At 39.1% G+C, this 12,998-nt stretch overlaps 1 protein-coding gene across 2 annotated transcripts in view; it reads right to left on the bottom strand.

Moving 5' to 3' along the window:
* The window catches only part of cntnap2a (contactin associated protein 2a), a 315,624-nt gene that overhangs the window by 24,171 nt on the left and 278,455 nt on the right, over window positions 1-12,998 (bottom strand). The window contains exons 20-23 of one of the 2 annotated variants that reach the window (XM_072450653.1): window positions 9,743-9,772; window positions 6,972-7,208; window positions 1,346-1,576; window positions 405-538 (exon numbers count right to left, since the gene is read on the bottom strand). In XM_072450653.1, coding sequence (XP_072306754.1) covers window positions 405-538; window positions 1,346-1,576; window positions 6,972-7,208; window positions 9,743-9,772 — 632 coding nt within the window. The remainder of the gene's footprint in view (window positions 1-404; window positions 539-1,345; window positions 1,577-6,971; window positions 7,209-9,742; window positions 9,773-12,998) is intronic. The other variant, XM_072450654.1, reaches the window with a different exon arrangement.

Genomic DNA, 12,998 nt, shown 5'->3' with positions numbered 1-12,998 from the left:
TCCATCCCTGACAGCTCCAGAGCCTTGGTAGTATCGATCTGTGCTAAGCTGCATAGACAATATTACCATGATCCTGCTAAACTCTAATAAATATATGTATATACAAAAGCTATCTAATAAATGCACTGCAATTGCAACATGCTAACACGCAAAATCAATACATGTTTAGCAATATTTGTCCACTGCTGGAAACTATTCTCCTCTTTTGACTAAACGCAGGCGCTCGCACAGTCTACAATATTGTGTACGACTTTGTGTGCCTGTGTGCAGTCTCTTAAAGTTCTAAACTGCTTGTAAGGAGAAGCTTAAATTTTTCATCCTCCTCCAGTGTCAGCTAAAGGGAGGATGCACTCGGGTTATTCGAGAGAGCGTTTCTGGGGTTTGTGCGTGAGAGAGCTGCGCACCTGTATGGTAATGCTCCTGTTCACTCGGGACATGTTGATGTTGTGAGGTTGTCCGTTGGCCAGATTGCGCTGGTCCACGTCAATGGCAAAGGGCTCCCTCAGACCGCCCAGGTTGTAGCGCACCTGCAGCGAGCCTGTGCACCCAGAATATGAAAATCAGCTCTTGAATTATGGATAGCACATAAAAGTTACCCTCAGCAAACACGATTAATAAATGATGATGACCACCTGTCAAAGTGAAGTTATTACATCACATTAGCTTTCTTTTTTTTGGTTTTTGAGATTGTCACAGAGAATCTGGCTCGTAGCGTTAGCAGGGGCGTTAGCAGGGCAGTGATTTGCCGGTTCATTTTGTCATTCCTCACACAAGCCAGTCTATTTATGTTGGCTGGATATAGCTAAAAAGTATAAAACAGAATTATATCGATAAAATATAAGAAAACTGAATTTTAAAACACTGTATTAACAAACACATTTTATATATTGTATCATTATGCACTGGATTTTAAAACATTGTATTTAAATGCATTTCATATTTTGACTTAGCTGGATGTAAACAAAATTAATATAATTCAAATACAGAAAATACAAAAATACAAAAAAACAATAAACGTTATCTTAATCCTATTTTAAAACCCATAGAGAGTCTAGTTATGACCAAGTTATAACCTTCTACGTATTTTGGTAAAAGTTGGGTGTGTTTAGTCTTGCAGGAGCATAATTATAGGTAATAGTTATAGAATGTTTTAACTTGAAAATATGGTAAATAAATGGCATCTCTGGGTCAGTTATGATGATCAAAAAACTGCTTTCCTTAAAAGAAAAGAGCATAGTCAACTCGTAAAAAGTTGTATCACTAAATAATATTTGTCTACAGTTATAAATACATCTAAATACACAACATAATGCCTGACTTTATGGCCTGTGTGTGTTTCCCTCACCGTTGTGGCGGAGCAGCAGTGCCAGGTAGTCGTGAGTCTTGGAGCTGACGTAGAGGAGCACCGCGGGGGAGCTGGAGGTGCTGAAGCTCAGGCTCAGCTCGTCCCTGGTCAGGTTCACATCCTGGGGCCAGAGCTGGTGAGACTGCAGCCTGGACTCTCTGCTGGCCGAGACCGGTCCCGGGGCCAAACTGTATCTCACCAGAGTGCCTGCCTCGAAGAAACCGCCGATGTCTGGAAAAGGAAGGAAAAACACAACACAGTGAGGTAAAACATTTCTAATCCAAATTGGACCAAAGTGCTTCAGTGAAAATGTAAACATGTTAAAAGACAACGTAAATAAGACAAGCTAACTAATTGAATACTAAGATAAAGGATGAAAATAGACCTTGGATACAAAACACGCAGCTCTGCAAATGTCAGCATATAAACCTTGTGTAATTCAATGATTACATTGTCTCCTGAACGGAGCAGCCACAGCAACAGGGTTTGAGAGTTATTCTTTAAAGAGTACATTATGCATTAGACCTATCATTACTTAATAAACACAAATAAAAACAGCTGACATTTGGTTGAAAACAGGGGTGTTGTTTTCCACCTTCCACCTTCACTAGCAGGGCTATGAAAGTCATCACAACAAAGTGGTGAAAACAAGGATAATCGTAGCAATGTTGTCTCTAAAGCAAAGTAGATATATGAAGAAAAACACGTATTAGGGTTACGAGCTCTCACAGTCGATTTTGCATATTAAATCTCCTTTAAAAAATGGTTCAAAGGACAGAATGATTACATTATACTTTGCAACTTTGTATTTTGCAACAATACTACAATGTTTTCTGTAAAAAAAATATTGTAAAGACTATTGTGCAAGTGTTGCACCAGGTTTTACACGTTGTAAATAGGATTTTATAATATTACATTTCTAGCTGTTTGCTTGAGGCTTCATGGCGGGATGGATTGAAAGAATAAGCACAAATATATTCAGTTTACTTGAAAACTATGCACCCTAAACAGCACAAAAACAATGTAATGAGATGGCCCATTGACCAGAAGTTATTGCTGAAGGCCCTGGGCTTCAAAACCATATTACGTATACAGGCATGAGAAATAAATCAATACCAGTGCAGATACTGTATATTTTTAAAGGTGTAGGCAGCAGAAGCATCAACATAACCCATGGAAAACTTGCTGATAGCGGTGTAAAAGCTGTGTCAGTTTATCCCATTAACACAACAAAGGATTTTCCCTGCCAGGCCTGGAGGCTTTTTCAATCTCCTAATCAAGTGTTAAACGGCACAAACCCTCTTCATTCCTCTCGTGTGCCCAACGTCAGTGTCCAAATGTGTGCTTGGCAGTTACTGGGAGACGAAACACAATGTCCAAGAAATGAAAATGCTGTAAATGCTTTAACCGAGAGTCCAAGGTTTATGTGCAAATGCAGTGATATCAGGTCTCACCTTGTATAGTTCCATTATTAATACATGAGTAAAGATAAGTCAACACACATTCAATATGAAAGTTCAATTGCCTCCCATAAGACCAGTCTGAAAAATACTTCAAGCTGCATTACAAGCATTCAGACCTATTTGTAGAATTGATGGAAAATATATCTGTTTTCTGCCATATATTTTGATAACACTGCAATTAATAGATATCTTATTATCAAGAGCTTGCTAAATCAGCCAGTGTCTTTGTGTTGCTTGATAATATACACACAAAAATGTTAAATTGAATGAATAGAAATGAAGGTTTTGTGATTTCTGTCATGTCTTTTGAGATTTGAATGTCTCTTTTTTCCAGTTGTTTGAATTGCCTTGTGTACGAATTGGGCTCTACAAATAAACTTGCCTGGCCTAACATCTAATATACGACGGGGCAAAGAATTGTTTCAGCTGAATCTCCAAAACACTTTTAGAGAAGCATTAAAATACGCAATTATATGTAAAATAATGTATATGTTTTGATCCATGGACTTTCCTAGCTATGTTTACATTATCGGATCTCTAGAGTTACAAGATAATTGAAATGACATGTAAACAGTAACATCTGATGTGTTTAATCTGCAGGTTTTGACAAAGAAAAATAGAAAGAAGGGCAGATTAATGTGTCAAAGATTAAAAACAAGATTAAAAAAAAAAAGTATTATAGTCAGTCTTCCAAATACAACTGTAATTCACCTTCTGTTTCTCCTTATCAGATGCCACTTGTGCATGTAAACTCACATCTAAAATACAGATCTTTTTTATTGGGATTATCTGATTATTCTAGTTTTTATAGGCCAAGTGAACGCACCCACAGACACAGACAGGTTCACTTTATATCTACTGTCGCTCCTGCTGATTCACTCCACCAAACAGCAACAGAGGAACAGAGCAGACAGACCCCTACAGCGCCCACAGTGAACAATACAGCCTCACATTCACAACATACTCCACACAATTGCACAACGACTTATTGTATGTAACAGACGAGATGGCCTTATTCACCTTATTTCTTCTCCCTACCTCATGCATTACGAGATATTTCTTATAGTCTTTTGTTATTTTTGCCATCTAGACTTACCATTATGTGTCTGCTCTTTCTTATTATATTGTCATGTGTGAGCTACTTAAAAGTTATGGTGCTGTTGTCCTCTAGCCAGAAGTAGAAAAACACCATCACATCTACCTTGACCCTTCTCAAGCGGACTAACTTTACAGAGAATAAATAATTCAATTTACAAGCACTGGCCCCGCTCTAATCTCTCCATCTTTGCTCTTTGCCTTTTTGGCTTTTGTTTTGAGCCTGTTCAAACTGTGGACTACACTCCAGTCCTTTGTCGCTCCAGCAGAGGAAACAGGCCATGAGCTTCACAGCCCCACACGCGCTCATGTCTGGAAGGCAAAAGCGTGAATGAGAAAATCCGGCTCCAGGGCTCGCACTAGATTTTGTGTTTTTGATGTCGGCGCGTACAAGATTCTCGAGCCGTGAATTCGTACACAGCTCTAACAGGTGTGAGCTGTGCATGTTAATAAATGTAGGAGTGGTGTGACCCTAGAGGGCAGAAATGCAGAATTTAATAATAACACAGAGGCGTCCCGTGAGCTGCGCGTAAATATGGATACAATGGAAATGCACGGTGCAATTACAGCGGCTTCATGCATTTTTCACTGGGAGGAGAAGTGGACAGGGGGGGATTAAAAGCAGAAAAGATGTGGTTTTGAGGAGGGCAACAGGGACATACAGAGAGGAAACAGGGCTGAAAATGCAATGAAGGCCTAATGTAGGCAGAGGTTATGGATCTAAATAAACCAATGCCCTCCTCGTGAATTGGTGCAGAAGCATGAGATACCGTACAGAGCAAAGGTACGTTAAGAAGATGAATTATAATAGCTATTGTTCCCCTGGGTAGTAGTATGAGAATTTGTTGAAATCATATCAAATATTTATATGATTGTGTGAACAAGATTCCCAATCCAAAAACAAAACAAAATGTTAAAATGTTATACATATTCAAACAGAATAGGAGGTACTGTAAATTCACCTTGTTCAAAATTGTTCCGATGATATGACCAACAAGAACATAGAACCTAGTTTTAGTGGCAGCAATTGCACTAAAAATCTGCATTAGAAGTGGTGAAGTATGGTATAGAATGGTTTATCATCTAAAATCCTTATATGACACGTGATGTGCACATTAAATCATAGGCTTTTTGATCACATCTTCCACTTTGGTGACTATGCTGCATTGACAGATACAAAAACAATGTCACCGTGTGCCGGGAACCTCTGATTGTGAATCCTGAACTCCTTGATCAGCTCTGACAGCATTTAGACGAGCTATTTGCATGTTGTAAACTTGCTCATTACTGTCCGCCTCCTCCACACAAACCCACAGCAATGCAGTGTCCCACTCCTCCTGCTTTTCTGTCATCTTGTCGCCCTCCTGCCAAGACAGCCCGGAAAAGCTATGTTCAGCTTTAGGAAACAAATTAATTCACGTGTCGGAAATCAACCCACACCCAGCGCTTTTACCCCAAACTTGTTTTTGGAGAGAAGAGGTTTAATTCGGCATAATGAATGCGGCTGAAACAAACAAATACAATGTGTGTTGCAGACTAAAGAGGAAGTTCCCTCAAGTTCCACTAATGTTACTCAACATACTGCTTTTTTCAAGGGGATTTCAAAGGTGGAAACAAGTTTTATCTTCTATGTAATTCAACAGCTGACCTCAGTACAGTTTTCCAGAATCAGCTGGTCTTCCACTCTTAAGTCAAGTTGAATCATTTTCAGTTGAATACTTTTTGTTTGTTATAACATATTCTACCTAAAACTACATGACTATAACATAATTCGTTATTGTTTATGCAAATGCTTATGAGGTGCATTTGCTGCCATTTATACAGGCTTGGGTCAGGCTTAATGCAGAAAAGGCACATTTTAAATTCTCTAAATGAAAGTAAAGTAAAGTGGGAGTGTGACATCAAACTGGAAATACACGTATTGAGAACTACTTGAGTATTATTCTTCAGAAACACAATAATAGTCATTCTAATCTGTCCCCCTCGGCTTGAGACGTCTCAGTGTTCCTGTTATTGGTTCCAGTCGGCTCTCAGTTTGCAGAGTATCAGTTTTAGTATTCAGCTTTCACCCTCTACAGTCAGGGAGTATCGGTGGGCAAGCACAAATTCAAACCCAATCGATGTCTTTTATCATAAGCACAAACACTTTTAACTCGGCTTCAAACTGAATAGGAGATGAGAACAATCAAAACGTGACCAACAATACAAAGTGTGTTGTGTTATTTGAAACACAACACATTCAAATTCAAATTCTTTTAGACTGTTACGGGATTTTGAACTTAAATCTGAAGTATTCAACCTTTAGCAAAAGAGTACATTTTGTGTTTTTCCCCAAAGAGTTTATTGTAAAGACAGAACATTGTAACAAAATGAGACAGCTGTGCCATCTGCATCTAATAAGTATGAGTAGTAGAGCATTTTATCTCTTGCAAAAGTGTCATATGTGGGTCAGTACTTTACATTCTGAAAAAAGCTGCACTAAAGCTGTGCACGCGGCTATAAAATAATGCACAAGAATACAAACATTTTGCCAAAGAGTTTGTGAAAGCTAGGAACTATATTAGACAGATTTACATACATACTTCTTTCTTTCTAGGCTTGAATATCAGGCAATTCGGATATAAGAGGGCCTGTGCAATAAAAAGCCTCAACTGGTCAAATCAAATGTAATTTTAAACCAATCTAGAGTTTGACTGTTGAATTGGAAAGTCTATTCATATTTCTCACCCAAAAACAGAGAAAATGGCACACAAAAGTATGACTGGAAAATATCTAAATTGCGGAAAATACAACAAAGGCTAGAAACTGAAGTTTTACTGAGCGTGCTGTTACGTAGATTGCAGATATTTATGGTAGTTATGAAAATAATATTTACACAATACATGACGTGCTGACGTGCTCTTAAAGCAGGAAGCAGGAAGTGGAAACATGTTATCTAACCATCACTATCTATCACTAATACGAGTGCGCACCGTGGAAAATAAAGTCTTTCTCGCTCACATTTGACCTCCACTTAGTTTGATCAAAATCCCTGTTGTGTAAATGAACGGCTCAGATCACGACCTCACCTTTCGTACAGAAGGGCCCGTCATAGGCCGTCTTGGAGCAGTCGCACAGATACCCGTTGTACTTCTCCACACACTTCCCTCCGTTGCGGCAGTACATCCCATAACTGGTGCAGTGTCCTTGGCAACCCGGCTTGACCCCCGGCGTGACCTTTGCTCTGGCCTCCAGGTCCAGCGTGATGCCGTTCATCCTCAGGCCCCGTATGCAGCCTAGGAAGCCTCTCTGCCCCCCTGCGGCACCTGAGAGGAGAGAGGGAAGAGCATCGGCGTATCAGAATGTCACGCAGACTATAAGTTAAAGTCAGGGACGGAAAAGTCATTGTCACTTGTAATCTTTTTTGTTAATGCCTCGGGGAAGACACGGCGGTAATAGATCTACCAGCGTCTCTGCTCTTGAGTCAACCTTCAACTTGTTAGACTTTTTCCCCGCTAATTGCACCTCTTAATGAACCAACGTATGGTATGCAGAAACGCACGCACACGTATAAATGACAAATAAGGAGATGGATGCCGCATATGGCCTATACTTGATTGTAAATGAGTCAATATGGGCATTACGTTTTTAGCCTTGGGGTGTCAATAGCAATTCCTCTAAAGTGCTTCCATCGTCATTCTGGCCTCGCACCATTACGGTCTAACTACCCATTAACTTGGACACACTAGGGGCGTAAAATAGATTAATGTCCTCCTAAATGACTAGTGCAATAAACATGCACATAAACACCCACCCACAGGTATAGATTTTGATGCAAGAACACCGAGTTGAGATGCAAATACAGTTATTCCCATGGACAATCTGATTAAGCATCTTAGTTACTCAAACCTTTTTATTGCATTCTGCAGAGTCCATTTCAGTTTATTTGTTAGCAAAATGTGACGCTAATAGCCTTCCTTAAAGAGCTACACAATCACTGTATTTTGTTGTTAGCTTAGCACTAAGGGCATGACCATGATGTAGCCGATAATATGCACTCGACACTCTTGCCAGTGATTTAATTGTATATATGGAAACCCAGCTGAGGTTTCTCGGGCTTTTCACCACTTCTCAGCCCCACAATGACTTTTTGCAAAGCTCCTAATTAATCTATTTTGTCGTGCTGATTGGATGGAGGTTTCTGCCACCTGTTTACTTAGGTCTAAATCAGCGTGTGATTACATGGACAGCAGGCCTGGAGGTCTGCGGGGACTGAGATGGGCACGTGCGCTGGAACAGGCACAACGGGCAACAGGAAGTTTAGGAGAATTGCACTCATTTATAACCATAATAGAAATACAGTAAAAAAAGATAAAATATACTACATACTGAAACTTGGTCTTCAATCTGAACAGAAAATGAGCCTGATTTGACAAAGGAAAAATAGTCAAAAACAAACTAAACTTGATATTTCAACTGAATAAACCAAATGTTTCCCAGGATTAGCATTTTAATTGACATAATTTCACTGTATAACCTTTGCATTTGGATGTTCAGTTTGATTACCGTTTCTTTGCCTGAGTGTTTAAAGGCATACAGTAGAACAATTAAGTCAAAGCAATAACATCTCCATGGAGACAAGAAGAAAAGTTACATTTGTGGCATAGCCTTTAACACACATGCTATTCTATTTGTAAGCTCTATTGACACACAGATCAAAGCCTATTTACATGTGCAAAACGCATGGCAAACCAAGGGTAAGATAACCTGAAATGAAGTGCTAATGAGCAACATTGTGCATTCATTACATTACGCACACACATTAGTGCACACACAGGACATCTGCAGTTTCCAATTAAAATGTCGAGTTAAGTGCTGAGCTTTCCAAAAAGTCAATGACACTAAATTTGACCTTGAGACCTTTGGCTTGTGCATGGTACTAATGAAAATAATGAATATGCATAAAGTTACAAAAAAAACATATAATGTTACATAGTTTGCATGTAAAGCAGACAGAAAAGTGGTTCTGAATTTTAGATAATCCCCAACAATTTATTATTTTAAGTTAAAGCAATTTATTTTAAGTTATAGACATCGCCTCGAGCGGTCAGATTGTATTTGAACAAAATCTTAAGTGTGGCAAAGACTGTATTTCCTGTTATACTAAAGGAGCATCAGTTAAGTTCTGCTTATGCAAAGTCATCTTAAATATAAATTAAAGGTGGTATGGACGATTTTTTTCAGCAAATTTTTCATCATATTTCCTCGTGGCGTGGATAAATCATTTGTCCTGCCACGTATCAATCATAAAACGCACCTATCGCTCACCTGCAGCCGCGTCAGGCTCGTCAACACGTTTCCGCGTGCCTAAGCGCATGGATCTATCATAATATAGTTCCCTCAGTGTACGGGGCAAAATGAAGACGGAGAAAGACAGTTCGAGCTGACGCAGAAGTGGACAGAAATCTACGGGAGACGAGAGATGCGATGCGCTCCGTTGCGCTAATAAACAAACGCACGTGTGTGTTGTATCAGTCCACACGGGGGAGTGCGCATGCGCACTTCCGCCTGCGTTCTCAAATCGCCGAAAAATCGTCCATACCGCCTTTAAGTAGTAGCTGCTGTGATCAAAATGATTATACTAATCCCTACAACTATATTATCTAACATTGTTGTGCCTTTGCAATATTACTGTATTGTAACTCAGTAAAATAACTAATCCAGTGCCCAACTCTGTGTGTGGAAATGTGCATTAAACACAGTTAGGGGTCCAGCCTTATGCTAATTACTGTATGTTTATTCACCACGTCGTATTTATGTCTCTCCATCTATTTCGTTGTACTCATTAAGTGTTACCTACTGTCTTGGCAGGTGATGGAAGCCGGTTTCCCTGTTGAGAGCGACAAAACATGCAGAGGTTTGGTGTAGATCCACAGACAAAAGCATGCAGGGATAAAAAAAGAAGAAGATAATGCAACGGTGAATAAACAAACAAACAAATAAAGTGAAGCCATGCAAAGTGATAAAACAGTACTTGCTTAATCAGAAAAAGAATCATTATAAAGTTATGGTGGGTTTTTACAAGTGCACTGTATGGAATATGTATATCTGGATGCCTGTATGGAGCAAAGTTAACAGAGTGAGGGGTGATACATTTACTCAGAAGGCCATTCGAGTAAATGAGGCACTGTGCAGTAAACACTAAAGCAATCACCAGCTTGATAAGGGGCATATTGATTGAGACATAGACAAGTGGATGATGCAAAGACTCTTATGAGAACAAGGTAAGCCAAAACACCGCTCCCCAGTGCACACCCCTGCTGAGTATGTTATGTGAAATCTAAAAGCAACGCCGTTCAAAGAGGTAATTTCGACGGCTAGTTTATTTTCCCCTGCGCCTCCTCTGTCAAATACTACAAACAAAGATGAATTCAAAATTGTATTCCCTGTAAGGCTTCTGGGCCGGCGTTCCTCGTTCTCGCAGCAATTCCTTGCAACAACTGCATCAATATCAATCAGGTGGAAGTTACAAAAAAAAGGCATAAGGTGGCGCGTTACAAGAAAACATGACATCAAACACACAAAAAGAATGTCTGTCTATAAGGTTGATTTTCACATTCAGCCCATATTGTGTTATTAGTTTGGTTTTGTGGATAACGGTTTGAAAATAAAGTCCTCACGTAACTCAGAGAAAAGTTAGGTAACAACAGAGGTGTAAAAATTAGCCACGACTCCTTAAAACTGATCTCAGACAGGGATGAGTCTGACTACAGGAGGGAGGTGGAGGTGTTTTTCTTCAATGCATGCCCTGTTTGATTCTATATGTTGTTGTTATTATTGTTCACTGTTGTATGTTGCACCAAATCACCAAGACAAGTTCATATTTTTGTGGATTTTGTTCATTGACAATGGCAATAAACCTTTTCTGATTCCTGTAACTGATATTGAAGTATACATTGTGAACACACTGCACTGAAATAAACTTGCCTTTCCTTGAAAATACAATTTAGTATCTTTAAAAATAATAAAATACATAAAACACAACACGGGTGTCAAAATTGAGCAACATATAGAGCAAAGAAATCATAGTAGTAAACAACAACAAAAAATAGAAATGGGGGGAAACGCCATGGAGAGCAGTAGGATTTGTAGAAAAGGCAGTTTCTTTTAATTTAGAATTTTGGTACATCAGGAAAAGGTTTTAGGATTGAGGCATTTGCTTTTGTGAAACATACATTTTTTTACTTTCTGCGTCAAGTGTTTAATGGAAACCAAACCGCATGTCTTCAAACAAAAAGGTGAAATGAGACATAAAATGACTAACACATTTAACAAAATCCTTCCAAAAAAGATGCCAGTTTGGTTTCATTGCAATATCACCCATGTCTGAAAATAGTGGCACGTAATAATATTAAGTGTTTCAACTTTTAGACATATTCTTGTGTCTTCAACAACATAGAATACTGCACGTTCATATATTTTGTACAACTTTTAGCACAGCCTACAGTTAAATATCAAAAAGTACAAAACGTTATGTAATGTTTGTAATAAGATAGAAATGAACTTGTTGTTGTTCCTATAAACTGTTCCCACCATTTTTCCCATTGGTGACTTATTGGTGTGTCACATTGTAATTTATTTTCAAGTACTTTTTGAGGCGTGGATTATTCAGGGATTAGAGATCAGATATAAGTCGCCCTTGTCGCGGCTCTGACACTTGCACTGTTGTTGTATTTGAAAAGCACCCGCGCAGCCGAGCTAAGCCTTCTCCTGCCTTCACTTGACACAAAATACACAAATGCAAATGAGCTGACAGCACTATCAGACAGCCATTAAGTCCGCCGCATCATCCAACACACGCACACTCCACTGAGCCCTTGGACTAAATGAAGGTGCAAAATACAGAAATAAACGGTGAGGTTAGAATATCCAAATGACCAAAATTACAAGATTACATAACAACCGCTTGGTCATCCCAATGATAGGCCTGACTGGAATTTGGAGCAATCTCCTCTTGGCTGAACCGTTTTCTTTTCTCATCCACGCGAAAGGAGAAAGTCTGGGATCCGCTTCAGTGCTTTTTATCCTAAATCCCGAAAAAGTATAAAGGTATTTCAGCTTCAAAGTTTGGTTCACTGCAAAAGACAGAACGAGATCATGTCAAGATAGTTGACATGCAAAACATTATGACCACTGGCCTATAACTAAGATACACTGCATTTCTTGGGAACCATTATTTCAGACCTATCAACCAACTGTGACTTTGAGTTATATTTGCTTTAAGTTTAACGGTATTTTACTTGCTATTAATACTTTTACGTCAATACAATTTTGGTTTCCTTTGCTACTGTTAGTACGTTTGTGAATGACAAAAGCAACTGCAATATGAAGTCTATTATGTAAAAAGTGTATGTATTATTGTAGTTTTTATCGTCGTGTCTGTCTGATTATATCAACACAAGATGGCGCCACAGACGGACGCCCTGGTGTTAACGTGAACTTTGTTTTTGGGATCCTTTCTAAAGTGAACTCTCTTTCCAACAAGCTGGATGAACTGGTGCTGCTGATGAGATGAAACAGAGACTTTTCTTCATCTCCTGTTTTGTGTTTCACAGAGACGTGGCTCAGTGAGTCGGTCCCGGACTGCGCCGTGGAGCTGCAGGGTTTCCATCTGCTCCGAGCTGACCCACAGAGAGATCTCCCCGGGGGGTAAACACGAGGCGGAGCAGTCTGTTTTTACATTAACAACGCCTGGTCTTCAGATGTAACTATATCTGTAAATTTACCTGTACATTTTGTGTATGTCCATTTGATTCTATATATGTTGTTGTTATCATTGTTCATCGTTTTATGTTGCACCGAATCACCAAAGCAAGTTCCTATGTTTGTGAATTTTGTTAATAGACAATGACAGTAAACCTTTTCTGATTCTGACAAACACATTAATCAAATATAACGGCTCAGTCACTCTTCCTTTAAATTCCACCAATAGTACTCTGAGTGTCTGGCGTTGTAAACATCACACAACCAAAAGATAATCTACTTTATTAATGTCAGTTTTCATGTTTTCCCTTATTGGCGCACTTTCAAAAGCAACACAAAAAAGCTGTCCGGTG

The sequence above is a fragment of the Eucyclogobius newberryi genome, unplaced genomic scaffold, assembly GCF_026437365.1.
Source record: "Eucyclogobius newberryi isolate DKJ021-1_F unplaced genomic scaffold, fEucNew1.0.hap1 SCAF_18, whole genome shotgun sequence".
Classification (NCBI taxonomy): Eukaryota; Metazoa; Chordata; class Actinopteri; order Gobiiformes; family Gobiidae; genus Eucyclogobius; species Eucyclogobius newberryi.
This window is presented reverse-complemented; position numbering and strand designations above follow the sequence as displayed.